At 40.0% G+C, this 22,303-nt stretch overlaps 1 protein-coding gene across 2 annotated transcripts; it reads left to right on the forward strand.

The window, feature by feature from the left end:
* The first annotated feature begins 73 nt into the window (after positions 1–73).
* Positions 74–18,959, forward strand: LOC133442781 (GTP-binding protein 1-like). Of its 2 annotated transcripts, XM_061720634.1 has the most exons (15): positions 74–96; positions 404–597; positions 2,202–2,313; positions 4,351–4,531; positions 8,100–8,283; positions 8,736–8,900; positions 8,987–9,110; positions 9,988–10,102; positions 11,251–11,398; positions 11,932–12,114; positions 13,358–13,493; positions 13,579–13,757; positions 15,694–15,840; positions 16,320–16,370; positions 16,556–18,959. In XM_061720634.1, exons 2-15 carry the CDS (start codon positions 406–408, stop codon positions 16,667–16,669), a joined length of 2,031 nt encoding a protein of 676 aa, XP_061576618.1. In that variant the 5' UTR covers positions 74–96; positions 404–405; the 3' UTR covers positions 16,670–18,959. The 2 variants fall into 2 exon arrangements, with proteins under 2 accessions (XP_061576618.1, XP_061576619.1); XM_061720635.1 differs by lacking the exon at positions 16,320–16,370.
* Positions 18,960–22,303: the final 3,344 nt, after the last annotated feature.

Consider the following 22,303-nt stretch of genomic DNA (forward strand, 5'->3'; position numbering starts at 1 on the left):
TCCTGCTCGTGGTGGGCGTGGCCTCAAGTCTGAGCCTATAAATACAGGCCAGCCAGAAACAACTCAGTTATCCTGTCAGCTAACAAACTACTTCTGGTACACTTTCATTTTCTAACATAATTTGGTTATTAAATTGTGGTTTGCTACCCATATAGTTGCACAAAAATCTTAAAAAATTAGATGGCATGTTACGACCGTGTGGAAAAATAAAATGTCCTTTTATTTCCACTGTTTCATATAACAACTGCAGGTTTGACGTGAGCCTAGCCTGAGCTAACTGGATGTGATTAGACCTGACTTTTTATACTTTGGCTAAAGACCCAATGCTTATCCAGTGGAGGAAAGCAATGGCGATTTGTTAGGTTGTTTAACTTTACTTATTTTGCACTTATTGTCCATGTAGAGATGGCGTCGTTAGCGGCAGATCCCACACAGTGCTCGTTAGCAGCAGCAGCAGCAGCAGCAGAGTGTGTAGTCCCGGCGTGTATGTTCGCCCCGGACCGGGGAGATGCCGGAGATCCCACCGGGGGAGAGGTCTTTGAACGCAGCGCAGCTGCGAACGGAGAGACCGAGGATCATCTCGACCTGAGCAACAAAGTGGGCCCCATTTCACATTTCTTTACAACTGTTAAAAGTTTGTGGCTGATCTGCACTTAAGCCTTTATTTTGTTTTTATTTGGTAAAGAAATTTATGGGTTGGAGTGTTACAAAATCCCTCTTGCACAGAACTTGCAAAATGGATTTTGTGCTGGCTTTGCAAAAACATAACCCCTGTATACAGGACTGTCTCAGAAAATTTGAATATTGTGATAAAGTTCTTTATTTTCTGTAACGTAATTTAAAAAAAAACAAAAATGTCATACATTCTGGATTCATTACAAATCAACTGAAATATTGCAAGCCTTGTATTATTTTAATATTGCTGATTATGGTTTACAGTTTAAGATTAAGATTCCCAGAATATTCTAATTTTTTGAGATAGGATATTTGAGTTTTCTTAAGCTGTAAGCCATGATCAGCAATATTAAAATAATAAAAGGCTTGCAATATTTCAGTTGATTTGTAATGAATCCAGAATGTATGACATTTATGCATTACAGAAAATAAAGGACTTTATCACAATATTCTAATTGAGACAGTCCTGTATGCTCTACTATCCAGTAACAGGCATTAAGTATATTAACTTTTAGTCCGTGGGCCAGAGACCAACATTTCACTCGTCAGCACCACTCAAGGTGACAAAACTTGCTTATGATTTTTGAAAATATCTGTCTCTAGATGATATTTTGATATGATAACCCTTCCTGAGTGGCAGTTGTATCATAGTTTGAGTGACATTATGTGATGATTCTGTACATGGTTAACCTTCTTAACACCATCTTAAGTACACACAGAACTTGATAGCCCAACTATAATCAGATCTTGACATATTCCCATTAATAACGACGTTAATTTTGTTTACAATATTATGTTTATAATGTTGTTTCTAAAACTAAGCTGGTTCCTTATCTCATTGTGGTGTCCTTTATGTCCTGTATTTGCATGGATAAATGGGGTATATTATACATTTCCTGAATCTTTATGGTCCTGTGAGTATTCCCGTTTTTGTATTTTGTCTCTGTTGTTCCTAGATGACACACGGCTAAAAGATAGTATATCATTTAGGCGAAAATTGTGTAAAAATGTGTGTTTATAGTTTAAAGAGCTGCAATGACCTCTATGTTGGTCAGAAAGATTCACATCTTAGCTTGAATGAATGCTTAAAAGGTCCCCTTTAAAAGGACAATATTGTGAAACATTGACAAATATCCTGTACATGAATCTAAACCAGGATATGTTTATGAGCTGATAACTATGATACAGCTGCCACTTAGGAAGGGTTATCATACCAAAATATCATCTACAGATGTAGATATGTTTAAAAATTAGAAGCAAGTTTTGTCACCTTGAGTGGTACCCAGTAACAGGTATTACCGGTAAGTATATTAACTTCGGAGTCTTTAGCTCTTGTCGTTTATCTAGTTTAAGGAGCTGCCTTAGGCATCAGAATGGAATAGTACATTTAAAAAAAAAATGCTTTAGCTCTTAAGTGATACAGCTGTTAAAGCAGTGTATTCATAAACACATTTAGAAGTTATTTGACTTTGTTTCAAATGTTAGGGATTTCTCTTACGTCCTTTTCCCTGTCTGTCATCTTTCAGCTCAGTCTTGTGAGTCCAACAGGGGACCAGTATGATTCATTATTCAAAAATCTGAGGGAGCGAATAAATGAAGGCTGTGGAGAGACAATCTATGTGGTTGGCATGGGTTCAGGTAAGAGTCAGTAACTCCAGAGGAACTTAGAGGTGATGTTTTTGCTTCAGTACATGTATGAAAAAGAATAGCATATGGTTAAGGAGACTGTTAGTTTCGTTCACACCGTGAAAGAGCGGTACTCTTATGTGCCATGAGTAGGTCACAGAAGATTAATCAGGAAAAAGTACGATCCTTGAGAGCAACTTTGTCCCGTTCTGTCACCTGAACTTAGAGGTTGCCATATATCTTCTGTATATTAACCATTTATACCAGAAAAAATGCAAGCTAAATCAAGAAAATTCCTACAGTGAGAATGAGAATTTTGATAGAAACACTGTGCTGTTCAAAACATTTGAGAGCAGTAAAATAAACATTTGATTTTTTTTTTTTTGTAATTCCCAAAAATATTCCATTAAGATTAAAAATGACGGCTTAAATATTCAAAATAAATTAGCAAAAAACTGTAACAATATCAACCACTCAATAAAATAATTATTCTTTATAGACCAAAATATAAGGTAAATATTTTATTACTTTTTCCTTAGAAATCAAACAGAGGAAAATATAATACTGCCTGTTGATGTGCAGTCCAAAGTAAATAAAAAACAAAAAAACTTTCATACACACTGCAAAGTGAACCTGCATACTTCACTACTAATACGTAATGACTTTTAATTAAATGTAGCATGCTGGATGTGAGCAACTGCACAATCTGCAGTATGCAAGAAATAACTGGATGGTATGCTGGTTCCAGGAGAATATTTCGGTTTGAAACTGACCAGTCAACCTCTCATACCTTATCCCACAATGCAATGACTTACTACAGCAGAATTAAAGTACCAGAAATGTTTGAGTCAAGTTAGAAATCTGTTGTTAGGAGCAAACATATTCTCTTGATGACAGTGAAAACTTTAAATATTAAAGAAAACACATTTCATTCATTAAATTTAGATCTGAAATGCAAATGATACATTTGAATACTTATTGAGGCAAATTAATGCTCACATTGTTTCATATCCATTCAAGCAGCAAGGGAAAAATGTGTTCCGTGGCATTTCAGGAAAAGCTAAACCATCATTGTGTGGTAACAGAGTTGCAACTTCTGCCAGCTGCGCCTCCCAGGCAGCTAATCTCATTTGTATGTTGTTTGGTTTTCATTCTGTAACACTTTGCTTCACACACAAACACTGGGGCCTTTGTTCCCAACCAGACTGATGGTTTTCTTTTTGCCTGTTACAGCAACATGTCTGACCCATGTGGCATGTTAGGGGGGTCAGAGTGCATGTTTGAAAGGGTGTCATTCATCATTAGTCAGCAGTGGGGCTACCACTTGTTCAGTTATACATATGTCACTATTCATGAGAGTCTGTCTGCCTGGATTAATGGCTGACCTGACTGAATGTATCCATTTTCAGTCGAGTACAACTAAACTCTGACCAGATAATATTAGAGGCTTTTTTATTTAGCTACTTTAAAATATAAAGCTACTTTAATAATAAAGCACCTCACAGTGAGTGCGGGCTAAAAAGATAGTGTGCTTTGTTTCAGTCAGGCGTCAGAACCATCTAATAACTAGTTGGATTTTTCCAAAGCCGTAGTCACGACAGAGCCACGTCATTACAGCACTTTAAACATCTCCTCCAATATAAGCTTTGACCTACTTTAATGTTATTCTGAATTTCTGTAGAATATTGCAGTACAGGAAGATATATCATGTGCACAGCTTAAAGTTTGTCGGCAGTTTTCTTAATATTACCGTGTGTGTGTGTGTGTGTGTGTGTGCGTGTGTGTATGTATGTATATATATATATATATATATATATATATATATATATATATATATATATATATATATATATACCGGTATGTATGTATGTATGTATATATATATATATATATATATATATATATATATATATATATATATATATATATATATATATATATATATATATATATATATATATATATATATATATATATATATATATATATATAAGTAAAATAGTTGTCGAGCATTTGGGTAACTCCTGTTCCATTCCTCTCCGTTTGTAGATGGGGGCGATTATGGTCTGAATGATAAGGACATGGAAGCATCAGTGGCCACAGTTCAGTCGCTGTGCGAACAGATGGAAGCCGACTTAATCTTGCTGAGAGAAAGAACAGACACCGGTGGCAAGATTCGGGACTACCTCATCCGTCGGCGTGTGGGGGAGCAGGATTTCCTGGAAGTAAGGTAAAAGGCGTGGAAAGAGGTTTCAGAAAGGCAACATGATTGTTTTCATTTCGTTTCCATACTTTACCTGCTATTATAATGCATAGGTTAGTCAGGGCGACTGATTTTAGAGTCCTGTGATGTACGCCGCTTCTTGCTCAGCTACAGCTAAGATTGTGGATATTATGGCAAAGAAAGCAAAGAAAAAAACAAAAAAAAATCAATAGAATTGCCTTAGATACACGGTCAGATTGTAATTAATGACAACACAACCCGTGTATTGCCCAACTTTGCTCCTGGCAATATCGTTGTTTAATTTTTATATACTATATGTTAAAAATGTAATTTAATTTTTGTTATGGTGAGTGCTGAAGACTTGTTTTAATTCACATCATCACCCTGTTTCAAACAATCAGCTATAAATGCAGGAACAGAGTACCGTATTTTCGCGACCATTTGGCGCATATAAACGTCTTATTTTTTTTTCAAAATGTGCAGTGCGCCCAATGTGTGTTGTCGGGGGCTCTCACGGCGGCTCCCTCGCGGGAGCGCTTTGAGAAACACTGTAAGTTCTGGAGGAACCGCCGCCCGAGTGGCCGAGCTGCGCGCCCGGCACGTGCCCGTCGCAGCGCTGAGCACTTCTCCTGGTCTCTCTCAGGCTCCGGATGAAGCCCGAAGGGCTGAGTCCTGACAACTGTTGCATATTTGATTAAGCACAGCTTTTTAATTCAGAAACGGAGGATGAGGACTTCCATGGGTTTGATTAATTACGCTTGTTTTAATTTTTGATTATTCATTGCTGATTTAAAAAATTTTACCGTATTTTTGCGACCATTAGGCGCATATAAACGTCTCATATTTCTTTTTAAATGTACCGCGCGCCCAATGACGCAATGTGCCCATTGTATTATTGTAAAGGCTGATTTATGGTTCCGTGTTACACTGACGCAGAGCCTATGGTGTAGGGCTGCGTCGACTTAACGCGGATCCATAAGGCGGACGTAATTGAGGCCACCATGAGAAGTTAAAAGGGGGAAGGGGGGCGAGTGAATTGCCTGTGATTGCCCGGTGGCGGCTCCGTGGCGGGACACCTGGGGAGGACGGGGTGACTCGGCCTCGCTACCGAGAAGGAGACGGAGGCGAGCCGGAAGGCCGGAGGAACCGCCGACCTCCCTGCCCGCGGGGAGGTCGGCGGGCGGGGAGGTCGGCTGCCGCTCGGTCAGGGGGCTCCGTCCTTTACTGTTGATGGATTGTAGATGCGTGGGCTTACCTGTCTGCCAGCATCATTTCCGACGCACGGCACGGAAAATGACTCGGCTGCTCAGCAGCCAGAGAGCTGCGGGCTCGTGCCCGTCGCAGCAGTTCTTCCGGTCTCAGCGCGATTAGGCTCGGATGAATGCAGAAACGGAGGATGAAGATTTAGATGGGTTTGATTAATGTAATAACTTAAATAAAGTACAATCAAACTAAGTTTTGCTCCCGCTCTATTTTTAAATACACACACTTGTATGCTTGTGTGTGTGTGAGTTGTTGTAAGGTGGCGCTCCGTGTGTGTAGACGGCGCCTTTTCAGTCGGTGCGCCGTATATGTGTTTTAAATCCAAAAATGACACACAAAACTGAGGGTGCGCCTTTCCACACGGCGTGCCGAATGGTCGCGAAAATACGGTAGTTCTTTGTAATAAAGACTTAAATAAAGCACAATCAAACTCAGTTTTGCTCCCGCTCTATTTTTAAATACGCACACTTGTATGCTTGTGTGTGTGTTATTGTAAGGCGGTGTGCCATTTGTGTGTGTAGACGGCGCTTTCTCACACGGCGTGCCGTATGGTCGTGAAAATACGCTAAAAACTTTCACAGGGAGAGGACTTTCAATAACTAAATATATATACATATACATTAAAGTATTCCGGCACTGTGCCGTATGGAGTTTTTTTTTTTTTCTCGGCGTGCAGACTTTGACTGCTTTTTTTTTTTTTTTTTTTTTAAATGAGTAACTTTAATGGTTTACATTTAAATATGTGTTGATAGGCTACAGGATATTGTAAGCGGATCTCGCGCTCAACCAACCGTCCCTTGAAAAATGTAATCGCCCCGTATTTATAAACTAAAGTATGCGTCCCGTATTGAGATGAAAAGGGACACACTTTGTCCCGTATTACTGTGAGAGTCAAAAATTTGTCATAAAATGCCAATGGAAAATGGTACTGAGCTGTTGAATGTTGAACTGTAGTATAAGTTATTCTAAGTTTTCTACAGACTTTCTGTTTTCACTTTTGTTATTGCACTAAAAATGTGCACTATTACAGGATGGATGTTCTGCTTTCTTTCTTTTGTTTTATATTAATTTAGACAATTTTAAGTTAAGCAGGACAGGTTTCTGTTTACGAAAGATACTTATTTTATGCATTTTGTTATTTTGTATTAAAGTAAATTGCTGGATAATTGTTTTCCATGTGTTCATGGCATTCAAAAATATGCATCTAATTCAATTCAGGTTCGAGTCAAATAGTTAGAAAATCGTTTCCATCACAAAAAAAGGGGTTAAAAAAATTCACCACGACAGGAAGGGTGAAGGCAGTCGAGTTGGCCGGCCCTGCCGATAAGGAGTCCCTTATTTATTTTTCAGGGAGTTGGCAACCCTATTTATGATGCTAACATCCGTGTGTGCTCGTTCATTGCTGAACATGATGTATCCTTCACTATTGCTCAACCGCTTGTAAACCTATGTTAAAAGTTCGCTGTTTTTAAAAAAACTTTGAGAAACCTGACCATTTCTAATGGCATAGTACCAGAGTTAAAAAAAACGGCTATCATTTAACTGCTTGACATGTTTTCATTTAACATTGATGAAGCAGAGCAGGGACAAAATTATGAATGTACTTTTTTGAAAATGATATGTCCAGAGTAACAACTCAACATCTGGCAAGCAGAAAAGTTAATCTTGCCAATGCTTCGGCACTTATGCTGGAACTAGAAGATGTCCTGCAGTCTTATGAGTTTGAGTGGAAACAAGTCACAAGTTTTCTACTGGACAGTTGTGTCATTATGAAAGGAAAGAGGACTGGACTTGAGACACAAGTTAGGACGGAGAACCAGCAACCACCTACTCTGGGCCAGCCTGGTTCTTTCCTCTCTTTTATTGTTCAACTGTTGCACTGTAGGTGTTTTGCAAATTAAAATAAAAAATAAATAGTGGAAGTGAGATATATATGTATGTATGTATGTGTGTGTATGTATATATATATATATATATATAGTGCTTTACTGAATTAAATGGTTGCTAATCAATAAATCCACCAATTAATTAGCCTGTCTGAGTTTCACCTGCCCTTATAACATTATGACCTTTAATTTAAAATATTCATATTTTAGATTGTAGGTCATCTTATACCTCGTCAAACATAATGCCAACTAGCGAAACTGATATAAAAAGCATCCAAGGAAAATAATATTCAATTGATGTCATTTTTGTTGCTTGCCAAATTGCCAGTGCATGTGCCCCCGCTCCCGGAAAAAAGATCAGGCTAAGGATTTTTTTTAACTTTAAGCCCTGCACATTGCATTTTTTTTTATTATTTGCTTTCCAGAGTAGCAGTTGTTGGGAATGTGGATGCTGGAAAGAGCACTCTGCTTGGAGTGTTGACCCACGGTGAGCTGGACAATGGCCGAGGCTTCGCTCGCCAGAAGCTTTTCAGACACAAACATGAAATGGAGAGTGGCAGGACCAGCAGTGTGGGCAATGACATCCTGGGCTTTGACCAGCAGGGAGAGGTGAGCTACCACAGGATCTGAATGCAAAAGTGAGAAAATTAGTTTCTTTTTTTGGTCTGGTGTTTTGTTTTTTACTGATAGGTTTGGTATTAAGTGTTATATTTCAAACAGTTGTAATCAGTTTCATCAGGACTTAATTTGTTGATTTCGTAATTTTGATGCTGTTCTCGCAAAATATCTGATAATGAGCAACATTTTCAAAATTAGTAAACCCTCACACATCCCTTTAAAACTGTACAGGAGGAATTTCTTTGCTACAATAACCTCCCAGTATAATTTCTTAGCTAATGGTCCATCAGCAGTGAATGACCTGTATCGTATCATCTTTTTATGTATCACAAATATGATTTTTGGATTTTTGATTTGGTTTAATTGTCAGAATTAATTGTTTTCTTTTCTCTTCGAAATGGAATTTGAAAATCATCGTTATCTGTGTGCCACCGTTTCCTCAGGTTGTTAACAAGCCAGACAGCCATGGTGGGGGTCTGGACTGGACCACGATCTGTGAGAAGTCTTCAAAGGTCATCACCTTCATTGACCTGGCCGGGCACGAGAAGTATCTCAAGACCACCGTCTTTGGAATGACAGGACACCTGCCTGATTTCTGCATGCTAATGGTGAGAAAGAGGAGTCATTGAGTCCTTTCATTGTCTGTTATTGTTGTTTGCTATTATTGTTCTTTGCTTCTCATCTCTCCTTTTAGGTTGGTAGTAACGCCGGGATAGTCGGCATGACAAAGGAGCATCTCGGTCTTGCACTGGCTCTAAATGTACCAGTGTTTGTAGTGGTTACTAAGATAGACATGTGTCCAGCGAACATCCTACAAGGTAAAAAGACTTTTTTTTATTGGACTATTAGAGCAAAAGATTCCTCAGTGATAGATCCAATCAACAGCTCTATAACTGCAGAGTTGTGCAGCTTTTCTAGCAATGGTTAGTGTTCCACATGTTCAGACTGCAGACACAGTGAGAAGTGAGGACAGAAGTGAGAATAACACAAACAATCCAAATGCACTGACTCCTGCTATAAGCATAATGATTGGCTCCACATGTCAAGCAGTACTTTCTTCTTCTTACACTTTCTGTGCATAACTTTTTATTTTTTTCCGTCAAATATCCTTTGCAATGGGAAAAAACAACCCGTTCTTTTACCCGTTCTCATCACGTTTTCCCGCTGGTTCCACCTGAACACATTTTCCTCTAACACCATTTAGTTTTGGGATTCTGTGCGACATCCTAGAATTGGTGAAATAACAATCTTTGTAATTTTTACCACCATAGATGATTGTGTTTAGTTTAAAGAAATATTAGGCCAGAGCACTTTGACTCTTTATGATTTGAGGCGATAGCGAGTGCAGCCAGAGCTTTATTTACTGCTTACACAGCACTGCAGCGCTATGTGTTGCTAATTAAACCAGCCGAACTGCAGGACGGGTTTTAATGTAAAACAAAAGGAGAGTTTAGGAGAAAAAGTAAACAATCCGAGCTCAGCGATGTAGAAAACATGAGAGTTGAATAATTTATTGTGTCTTAATGATGTAGGGAGTTCTTTAAAAAAAGGGGGGGGGGGCATCTAATATAGAAGTGTTTCCTTAAGCCTTTTCCATGTCCTAATTTTATTCTGTTGAGTTGTTTTGTTTGTTTGCACACTTTGTAGCAGTTGCTTTAGTTTTGTGCTCATGAATTAGTCTGTGTCTGCGTGCAGAGACGCTGAAACTATTACAAAGGTTATTAAAGTCGCCAGGCTGCAGGAAAATCCCAGTGTTGGTCCAGAACAAGGACGATGTCATTGTCACAGCCTCCAACTTTAGCTCCGAGAGGTAAGCACAAAGAGTGGGAGGAGAGATTGCAGTACACAGCCTTGAAATATAGTACTTCTTAAACAGGCTATAGAAATAAAATATGCCAGCTAGATTGGTGAAAAAAGTAATGGTCCATTCTTTGTTGTGTTGGGTTTTGAAGATCCAGTCTAAATGTTTGTGGAATAAAGATGACTGATTTACATAGAGATGGTACAGGGTGACTTATTTCCCCTGTCATGTTGGCCATTTGTTTTGGTTTCATGGAAGATGACAGCTTTTTAAGTGTGCTTTCCGTGTTAACAATGCTCTAACAAACACTTTGTTTTATCCTTCATGGCTGATTTAACTTAGTAAGTGTCAGTGAGTTATAATAATAGATTTTATTTATAGGGCACTCTTCATTCAGGGAATCTCAGAGTGCTTACAACATTAAAACGTGTTAAAACAAGTACAAGAAAAGGCCAGTATCAATAATAATTTAAAAACTCAGAGACGGAGAAGCGGCGAACAAACACGCCAGCGTCCTCTCCTCTCTACTCTGCTTAACAGCTAAAAGCTTTCCTGAATAGGAAGGTTTTCAAGCCTGTTTTGAAAGTGTCCAAGTTCTGTGGAGCCTCAACTGGGCGGGGAGACGGTTCCACAGGCTGGTGCTGCTGAGCAGAAGGCTCGGCCCCCCAGGGTGCAGAGTCTTGCAGGCTGCCTGTAGATCTGAAGGAACGGGTGGAGGTTTGTGGAGTGATGAGGTCTTGTAGGTGTGGGTGTGCGGGTCCATTGATGCATTTATGGGTGAGTAGCAGGATTTTGTGGTTAATCCGGGAGGAGACAGGGAGCTAATCTCCTTGGGAGTTGAATAAATAAGGAGTTTGGATCTTCAGCCAGTCAGATAGGTGTATACTTTCCTCTTGTATCAGCTGTTAAATCCCACCTGCTGAAAGGTCACATACGGCACCCAAAAAGCAGCATCTTAAGCAGTTTGAAGCAGTAAAATGTAACTTTACAACCGTAAAATAAATGTTTCTGGCATCCTGGCCCATTTAAATGAAGCATATTTAAAGAAGCTATGACTTTTTTTTTGTTTTGTTTGTTTTTTTCTTTCAATTAGTCTTTTAGAATGGAGGGTAATGTTTACTTCTTCTGTTCGTCACTGACTGCCTCCCACATTGCAGGATGTGCCCAATTTTCCAAATCTCAAATGTGACGGGGGATAACATGGACCTGCTGAAGATGTTCTTGAACCTCCTCTCCTCCAGGACCACATTTAGCAACGATGAGGACCCTGCAGAGTTCCAAATAGATGACACATACTCAGTACCGGTAAGGAAAAGGGGACACAGTGAGCTACAGTATATGCTAGAAGTTACTGCTGTGTTTATTGTGACCTGTTTCCAAGAAGTGAACTAGACAGAGGTTTAAGTGTTAAAGATAAACCTGGAAAGGCGATGGAGTAGTCTGATACTGTGTTGCTGAAGTCCCAACTCAAGGAAGTGATCATCAGTTTGTCAGGTGCAGTGCCGTGTGAAGAAGCAAAACACTGAAACGTCGAAAACTTGCGTAGGTAAATGTGCACGAGCACTCTGATATGCACCACCGAGCTGTCGCTGCTTTTAACAGCAGTGCAGAATATTAAAAACAAGAACGTCCATGCGCCAAACAAAGAGGAAAAAAATATATGCGGTAAAACCAAGGGCACAAATTTTTCTTCTTTAACTTAATACCAAATTATCAGTATCATTGTTTACATAAGTCTCCAAATGAAAACCAAAGACTGTCTTTTTTTTAATATAAAAAGCTCCAAGAGGGAAGACCCAGGCACCTAACGTGACCTCACATTGATCTTCTCTCGGCAGGGTGTGGGCACAGTAGTTTCAGGTACTACGTTACGTGGATTGATACGACTCAACGACATGTTACTCTTGGGTCCGGACCCGCTTGGCACCTTCATACCCATCGCTGTGAAGTCCATCCACCGCAAGAGGATGCCTGTCAGAGAGGTTCGAGGAGGACAGACGGCCTCCTTCGCCTTGAAAAAGGTTCAAACATTTTCTCTGTCAGTTTTTATGCTTTGAATTTTTCTGCAGAACAAACATGTGGAAAACCTGAGGCAACGTTTTATAAATCTAAGTTTATTGATGCACCAATCACAATTGTGTCTGTTCATTCAGATATTAGATTTTTGACTTGTGGCAGATTTTTCTTTTCCACATTGAAAAAAAAAAACAGATTTAATGGAAAGATCAACTGCATTCGTAACTCACAACTTCTCCTGAACCGCTGCAGCAGACATCTCCTCCGCTCACTGTCACTGGAAATATGAAAAGGTTACTGGACAGAGAGATTGGCACAAATAAATCTGAGTGAAAAGGGACTGTAGTTTCTCCAATGTTTTCTTTTTACAGAAATGGAGAAAAAAAAATAGATGCCAGATAGTTTGTTTTGGGACAAACCTTCCAAACCCTTCTTTCATCCAAAGCATACACAGCCTTCAACAAAGATGTGAAATAGAAGTCAGGAAGGGGGAAGATTTTAAACTGATTGCTTGTAACATTTGTTTTTTGAGATTCATCATGTTTTTTTGGAGTATGTGGGGAAACACTTGCAGCATACTTTTTTAATTTTATCGCACAGTTGCTGCCGGCAGTGTTTCCTGACATAACTCTTTTAACGAGAGCCCCCTCGTCTACCCAGTGAGTGCAACTCTGCATGGGTAACTTTACAAGAATATTTAGTGAAGACGAACCTGCTTACAGGAATTTCCCGACTGAGCGCACCCATGCACATTCATGTCAAGCGTATGTGTGAGACAGTAAGACGGACTCATATTTTGGAGTGAAGGAAGGTGGTCGTAACTGTATTCAGGGCAAATTACTACTTGATAATTGTAACTTTTGAACAATGAAATCATTACAGGCCCCATAAAGTAGACAGCTGGACATAAATGACAGACATCTTCAAGTGGCAGCTGGCATTTATGGAAAACTATAAATTACTGAGCGGTAGCTGAGCAGAGGCCACATGCCTTCGTCCAGACTCAGCTTACTGTCAGTGACACTAGAAAACCAGCTTTTAAAATTATGCTGGTCACTAGTCGCTTTGATTAAACTACAAGTCTGGCAGTTTCAGTCATTCAGTGCATTTTTTTTTAGGTTTCAGATGGAGAGTTCACATGAATAAAGTTTTTAAATACTAGAAATAAAAATCTAAGCATGTATTGTTTTAGCTCTATTCTTTTCTTTCATGTTTCATAACTGACCCCGCCCTTATCTATCATCTCAGATTAAACGGTCATCAATAAGGAAAGGAATGGTGATGGTTTCCCCAAGGCTAATGCCTCAGGCTACCTGGGAGTTTGAGGCTGAGATTTTGGTGCTGCACCACCCAACCACAATATCACCGAGATACCAAGCCATGGGTGAGTCCAAACACGTTCAAATACTGAACGTCAAAAACGGTTCCTGTCTGTTGATCCTTCACACCTTTTCTCCCTGTGTCATTAGTTCACTGTGGCAGCATCAGGCAGACCGCTACCATCCTGTCAATGAATAAAGACTGTCTCAGAACGGGGGACAAGGCCACAGTCCATTTTCGCTTCATCAAGACCCCTGAGTACCTGCACTGTGATCAGAAGCTTGTGTTCAGGGAAGGACGTACCAAAGCTGTCGGCACCATCACCAAGGTACTGGAGCTTATGGTTCATTTATTCGTTTGGCTTAAACCTATAAATGATTAGGGGTGTAACAATATATTGCGCCACAAAATTTCGCGATACAAAAACATCACGTGTCATGGAGGTGACAAACTGTAGCGCGATATTGGGTTATTAATATGAATATATTCAGGCATCAGAATCTTCCGCGGATCCGCGGAATTCCGCGGATTTTGGTCTCAGCAAAAACTTTCCGCGGGTTCCGCGGAACGGGGAAAAAAAAAAATTAAAAATCCCCAAACAACGGACTCGAAAACGCGATGCGCCAGGCCAGAAAAGAAAAAAATAATATGCAAAAAGTAAGCGACGTATCTATCCATTCATTCAGAAATCAATAATCGTTTCCATTTGGGAGCCTCTGTGCGGCGCTGAATATACAATGCAGTTTTGCGGTGTGCTTCTCATTGAAATGATTGGAGGCAACACGTTGCGGCAGTGAGTGAAGCCTGAATTATGGTTCTGCTTTAAATCGACGCAGAGCCTACGGCGTAGGCTACGCGGCAACGCGCGCCGTACGGTGCGTACGGCCGCGTACCCTACGCCGTAGGCTCTGCGTTGGTGTAACGCGGGACCATAAATCAGCCTTAAGTCCCTTTAGGCTAATACTGTGAGAAATAACCTCTCATAATAGCGGTACTACAGTTAATAAATGTAATAAATGCTCCTACTGCCGTTTCTGCTGGCTACTGAGTCCCATAAGTGGCGAGTGAGTTTTAACTCCTTAATTACTAACCAGCGTCAGAGTCACGCACAGTACACAAACTGTGATCTTAGAGAGCCACCTTTTGGTCAATTTAAGCAACAGCATCGCCAGCTGCTTGACAGTGGCTCAACTCATTAGTTTCCTGTTTTTGTTGTTATTATCTATGCAATTGTGAAAAAAATGGCAAAAAAAATGGCTATTCGGCACTCAGTATTCAGCCAAATCTTTACATTTTATTCGGCTTCGGGTTCGGCCTCCAATTTTCATTTTGGTGCATCCCTAGTTTTTTCGGTGGGAAAGGGGGATTCTGGCCATTGTAGAAGGTTAAGATATAATTATCTTCATTTCAAGATTTATTCATGCATGAAGAATTACCCATGATGATGTTATCAAAATGCATCATTCTTTGCAAAAATTCAGATTTTTTGTGTGTATTCTTGCATTGATAAAAGATGTGATTATGGAGCTTTGAGACCACCAGAATGCACCATTTTGAGTCTATTTTTCAAAATTTTTCGGGGGGGGGGGATGCCCCCGGACCCCCCCTAGAGGGTTTGGGCGCGTTGCGCCCTCACTCGTCCACATCGAGAATTTTCCTCTTTTTTTAGGACAAGCCATTCTGATGCCTGTATATTGTGTTTACTAGTAACGCGCATCCTATTGGTGCAGCGGGATCACGTGACGGCCGCGCCTCGACCCGCGGACGAAAATCTTACTAAGCTCAGAATTTTAGTTGTTAAATGTCTGGAAAAGTAAAAAGTCAAGTCATACATGAGAGAAACTATTCAGTTTGTGGCAAAATATTTTTATTTGTATGAAACTGAAGATGCATAATGCAAACCTGACATTTACTTTTAGTTCAGTTTGTGGAAAATGGTTGGCCTGGCTTGCTCTTTAAAACTTAAACAGTTATAAAGCATTACAAACTATAACAATAGGGCAAACGTACAGTATTGTTTTGTATTTTGTGTCTTTCAAATAAAAGACCAGTCATATGTTCCACATTCAAGGTTGTTAAAAAAGATACTGCTATAATATCGTATCATTATCGTGACCTCAATATTGTGTATCGTACCGTATCGTGAGATTAGTGTGTTGTTACACCCCTATAAGTTATACAGTTTAAATGTTGTTGCGATCAATTGTTACTTAACGTTAACGTTAAGCAGATTTAACTGACGCCGACTACGATGGTAATTGCAGCTGCTCCAAGCGGTGAGCACCCAGGCAGCAAAGACTCAGCAGTCCAAGGCTCAGGCCAGTAAGAAGGCGTATAAAGAGGGAACAGCAGCCGGTGACGATGCTGGGTCAACAGCCCGGCCCCAAAGTCCAGGCAGCACACATTCATCTGTGAGTAGTAAAGTGTTGTAGAGCTGCATTGCACTGATGACGTCACATAAAGACTTGACATTAGAATTTATGCAGTAATCTTCAACCCTGGGTTATTTTCATGTATGCCTGGAGCTTTCTGTTTTAAAGAGATGTGACAGTGCAAGTTTCTATTTTAAATGTTGCTTAAAGCTTTTTGTCTTGCATTTGACTTTTTCTCAAATCTGTCTGCTCATCTCTTTCACACCCCCTTTCCCCTACCCTTTCTCTTGTATCCCCATCATGCACTGACATGACTTGTTTCAAATTAACCTTCGCTTGCCTTCGTACCCTGCAATCCTAACCGCACCCCCCACATTTTCTATCCGTTACTGCTTATTCCTCGCTGACCTTCTCGACACATTCTGCTGTTTATTCTCTCCGCTTCACTTTCTAACACTTGCCACTCCTGCTGCTATCTCCCTCCCTCCCTCCCTCCCTGTCCTGGCATGCTGCCTCAGACAGTGGCAGAGGAGGAGGCTCTGTGTAAAGATGGCGACAAAGAAAACAAGGTAAAGAAGTGCGAGCTGACTGCAACGCTCATGGTGGTGACTCTATAAGCTTCGATTTCATTTTGCTGTTTATTATAAACAGGCATTTTGTGTGCATGCATACGTTTTCCTGCCCAAAGCTGCCCAAAATACTGTATATGTTTCCCATCGTGCAACATCTCACTCTGTTTGGTGTTTGTCTGCAGCTCAAGTCGGGAGGCGGAGGACGCCGGCGAGGTGGTCAGAGACATCGAGGGAAAGGCCTCCACACAGCAGCGCCGTCCCCAGCTGTCCCTGCAGGAGCAACAGGAACATCCTAAAAGCCCAACCTGAGCTGAATCTTCAGCACACCATCATCGTCATCATTTTTATTTCTATTTTTTCTAAGGGAAGAAACGTGACTGTATGAGCATCTACTAGTTGTCTGCAAACACTGCCCTACCAGAACTTGATTTTTGATATGAAAGAATATTCAGCTATTTTTCTGAAACAGTTGTTGTTGTTTTTTTTGCTTGTTTTTTTCCCCCACAGTCCAATCTATGCTCTATTGGTGCATTTGCCTGTAGACTGTTGAAGATGAGACAGATTTTATAACTAGTTTGAGTTTGTAGGTGACGTGACATTACATAACAACCTCTATTTTACTACACGATTGTTTACATAATGTGTAGTTCATGAGACCTAACAGCAGAGGTACAAGTCACTCTCCGTTTTTAGCGTCCTTCTTTCCTCTTTTCTTTTCACTTCCTCATTATCCATCCTCACCTTTAGTAACTGTCATTGGTGCATCTTTTCAGTGGAACTAAGTTATTAGTCAACTTAAGGGGGACCTATTATGAAAAACACGTTTTCTCTTGCTTTATAATATATAAAGTGGTCTCCCCTCAGCCTGCCAACTCAGAGAAGGAGGAAAGCAACCAAATTCTGCAGTGTCTGTACAGCCGCCCGGATGAGCCGTCCAGTGTGATGTGGCTTCTACGAGCCGTTCAGATTCTGCTCCCTTTCGTTACGTAACCAAAATGCAATTTGCATCGGTTGGCCTCCGATGCGTGAAACCACTCCCACAACTAACTCTGGCCAGAACAACAACAACAACAACTCCGCCAGCCGGAGCTTCCGCCATTTTTTTGTAGCGCTGTATCGCGTCATTCAGGCAGCCAATCAGCACAGAGCCTCATTATCATAGCCTCCCTGCCCACTCAGAATCCCACATAGATAATGAGGTTAGAGAATGGGAAGATAAAGACATGGCTCAGAGGCTGAATTTCTAATTTATTTAGCAAAAACAATCAAAAGCTTGTTTTTAAAACATTCAAGGCCTGTTTAAAATAGGTATTAGATGCCATAATAGGTCCCCTTTAATATCACATCACTAATTTGTTTCACCAACTGTGCCCTGTTGTAAAAACCTTGTTTGTCACAGAAGCTGGCAGCAAAAATGTACATTTGGAATGGATTAAACAGAAAGGGAATTCACAACAACCTTACGGACTGTCCGCAAGTCCGTCAGATGTAGCTGTTGTGCAGGTTTAAGGTATTGCTGATTTGGGAGGTAGCCACAGTGGTTTTCTTTAAAGTTCCTGCTGACAATCTATTGTAGATTTTGGAAATGTGGGTATTTAGCAGAAAATGTATTTTCTTCCCCTAAAACTGCCAACCCACTGCTTGTCTCACCTGACTAACGTCATACTCCTAAATTTTGGTCCTGTAATCCAAAGGCCATTTGATCAATTTCATACTGACCGTTTTTTTTATTCCTTTTAAAGATTTATTAGATGTACTTCTTGAAGCCAAAAAGAGAAAAAAAATTCTAAAGTGTCCCTTTTCCCCACCCATGAGGAATTTCTGCTGTCGTCAGTGTGGAAGTCTCTATCATCTTTCTTCTCTTTCCTGAGAAATAAGCCAAACAGGCTGACCTTTTGAGCACAGCATGATTTATTGTGACGCTCACTAAATAATCCAAGAGGCACATGAAAGAACATTTTTAACCAGCATGATTAGAAATGCCAGGGAAGCACATTTGGAGTCACAACATTTTTGGTGTGCATTATCATCCCCATGGAAATGTGCAGGTAGATTCAAACTTCAGACCTTTAGGGGATAAAAACAAATATGTCAGATATATGACTAAATCTCAAATATTTATTATAAAAATAATATAACAAAAAAAATTATATTTTTTTTACTGAACATTCAAAAAGGTCTTCGTGCTATTTTGTGTAGGGTGCAAAAACAGGCTTGATGGAAATCATCTAATGTGTCTAAAGTTGAACAAAATCCAATGACCTGCAACAGGCAACTGTTTTTTTGTTTTTGTTTTTATTAATAAAGTTACTGAAATGCATTTTACGGATCTTTAACAGAGTACACTGCCAGAATATCAAACCCCCTTATTTCCCTCAACCTTTTTGATAATGTATGGATTTTATTTTTGAAGAGACAAATTTTCTCTCAATTTTATGTATAAAATAAGTTTTGTTGGGGTTGGGTTTTTTTTTTGTTTTTTTTTCTCTTTCCAGAAAACTTGAGGTTGAAAATAAGATGCCATTTAATGACGTGGAGCCAGTTTGTGTTGTAAATCCTTTTAAATAAAGATGTTATATATGGCTATTTTTTTTTATTTCCTCTTTTATTTGTCTAATATGAACCTCCCTTTCTCCTCCAACATTCTGCCTGCAACTTGGCAGTCTTGGCAGACATTTTCTACAGGATATCTCGGTTCATAAAATGCACATGGAAGGGAGGGGACTTATTGGTGAATAACATTTACCTATTTCAGGTTAAACTGATGGCTCCAAATTAAGGATGTACAAACTAAGTATCTAAATCCCTTTGGAAATGGAAACTGCTTTTCCTCATTAATTTACCATAAAATGTGATGCGCTGATCTTAATTTAAAAAGTAGATAAGACAACCCTCTATTTGTCCCACAGCAGCATTAAAATTCAGTGGGGAAATGCGTGGTACGCATCAGAAAACTATACTAAAATATCTACCAGGTTATATAGTATATATAGATATAGAGAGTTGTTTTTGTTAAAGTAATTGTTAGAGAGAAAAACATATCTGTTCAAAGTGCAGTTCATGGAAGGGTCCTGAGTGTTCAAAGGACTTGGATACCTCTCCTTCACACACATTATGGTGACTGAGCCTGTCGCTGAAGGAGCTGCTCAGTGATCTTAAACTCTTCTTTCAGAGGGTGGAGCTCATTCATCATCAGGGATCCAACACACCTGGCACAAATTAATGGGACATTAACAGGCTTTTGCACACCTTGATGGCAAGCTGATGTGCTGATCCAATCATCTGAATCACTTATGTTGAAGCAGGGGACAAGGTTTGGGAAACACTGTCTTAACTCTTAGTGTCATTTGCTTGCTCCATCACCTACTTTCTGTTTCTGTTTTTTACTTTAAGTTTTAACTGGGGGGGGCAGTCACCCAGAAGGATATCTTGGAAAATGTGGGCATTTATTTTCCCCTTTCATGATGGCAAGTGGTCCAGGCCCAGAGGCAGAAAAGCAAGGCCAAATCATGATACTCTGTCCATCGTACTTCACTGTTGGGATGATGCGTTGATGTTCCTAGGCCAGGGGTTAATTTGTGCCGGAACAGGATCCGGCACCTCTCGATTTTGGCCTCCCTGTGTTCCGGGACTTATTTGGGCAGATCCGGCACCTCTCGTATATATATAAAACAATAATAATATAAAAAAGTGTAACTTTTTAAATAACTGCGTTGTTTTGGGGTTGATGCAGCCGCGTCTCTCTGCCTGCAGTCACTGCACTGTGTCCAGCAATGTCCCGCCCACAGCACCATCTGATTGGTTACACACAGAGACAGGCACGGGAAACAGCCAATCAGCGGTGAAGGCTGTGCATGCTCTGTGCTCACACAAACAGGAGGAGCGGAGAATAAGTTTAGCCGGGTAGAGAAGCTCCGGAGAGGATATCTATGTTTCCAAGGTAAGTTAAGGCAGCAGACACCCTATTATTGTTATTCTAGCTTTCAAAAGTGCACCAGATTGATGCATTTAAATGCATTATGCTCCAAAAATTTCCCAGGGGGGAACGCACCCCCCCGAACCCCCAACCCAATTTTGCAAAGCATAGTTCATATCAGTAGATGCTCCAAATGTTTGAGTATATTTTTATCAAATTTGCTCTAAACCAGACCTCCAAACTAATTTCATTCCTTGGACAAGCTAATGACTTCAGTTAGCTTCCGTTTAAGTACTTGGGTTCACTTTTGTATCCATTAGAGTGTTCAATAAAGACAATGAAGCATCCTCTCAGCTTAACCACTTCCTCTCCTCACCTATGTCTTTGCTTCCTCTGCTCATGTCTCTGGCAGGTGGACTGAGATAAGAGTCTTAGAGAATAGTTGGGGAGGACTCGTTACAGCCACCCGGACAAATTCAATGTGTCCACCCAGTTTACCCACATTAACATTTCAGTGTCAAATTTACCTTTAAAATGTCTCTGCATTACAAAATCAATAATGCTCCTTTATTGATCCAAAGGTGTTGTGGCATGGACCCATTCATGGAATTGATGAGTTTCAATAAAAGCTTTGAAGAAATACAATTTGCAGACCTATTTTAATTAGATTTTTTTTTTTTCGTTCCCCCTATTCTAAACACCACAAATCGATTGGTGGGTTGATTCCTGGCCTCACAGTCCACATCTCTTAGTGTCCAAGATACTGAGCTCCACACTCCCTCTGGTGTCTTCATTGTTGGGTGCTTTTGTGTACAATAGAGAAATCAATGCATAGACTCTGTAGAAAAAGAAATAGAGTGTGTGATGGATGGATGTGGTTTGTAGTGTAAAAGCGCTTTGAATGGTCACCAAAGACCGGAAAAGTGCTACACAAATACAATTCACTTGCCATTCTCTGTCTCTGAGGTCTGTGACTGTTTTCTTTGAAACATCTGTTTTTGTGTCTGACAATTCAAAACAACCTCCCAAGCCTCAGTCTCAGAAGCTTTTATGTTTTTATCCCATCCAGATTTGTCTGGGAGTCGTGATGCTTCTGTCAAGCCGAAGTTAAGCTCCTTCCATGTAGAAAAGGATCTACACAGCATCTTTCAATGTTCAAACACAGGTCTCAAACGGACCCCCCCCCCCCCTTTTTTTAGCACATGATGGCTTATAAAAAATGAAGGTTTAAACACGCACGCACTCACACAGCCCGCACACATGGATGCACGCACACACACAGCAATCTTTAACTTAGTTTTGGAAAAGACTGCTGCACTGCAATGGAAATCTTACCTAACTTACATTAATCCTTGATGTGGGTTTGCAGTAGTTAAACAGAAAGTACTTTGCAACATATGTTTCACAGAACCTATAGCATACATTTTATAATAAAATAATAAAATATTTTTTTAAATGACAAAGCAGATGATTTATAAAAGCATGAATTACTAATTAATAAGTTGGTCAAAACAAAAACATCAAAATGGTCTCCTTCATTCTCTTGCTCACATATTTATCCACTACTACTACTACTACTACTACTACTGTCATTTAGCAGACGCTTTTATCCAAAGCGACTTACATCTGAGAGAACAACACAAGCACAAAATCACATAGGAGGGTACAGCTGGATAAGTGCTGGTCAGACTGCTGTTAGTCCAGTTGGACACAGGTATTGCCATGCCAGTGCTAGAATCTTTTATTTTTTTATTTTTTTTTCTTCGCCCTACCCAACAGTCCCTTTATACAAGAAAGCTATGTCTAAAAAGAGACAAACATGCAATTATCTTGACATAAGTGCATGCAGCTTACTCAGTGCTGAGTCCTGCAAAGAGCTGGACACATTTTCTAACTAATTCTGATTAGAAGAGAGGTTTACTAGATGCAGGGTCTTTAGCTTGGAGTCTAGGAGTGAAGGTATTGAGGAGCCGTTTGGGTAATTGTTTGGTAAGTCAAAAGCAGAGCTTTGAGC

Source organism: Cololabis saira, chromosome 1 (assembly GCF_033807715.1).
Source record: "Cololabis saira isolate AMF1-May2022 chromosome 1, fColSai1.1, whole genome shotgun sequence".
In the NCBI taxonomy this organism is placed as follows: domain Eukaryota; kingdom Metazoa; phylum Chordata; class Actinopteri; order Beloniformes; family Belonidae; genus Cololabis; species Cololabis saira.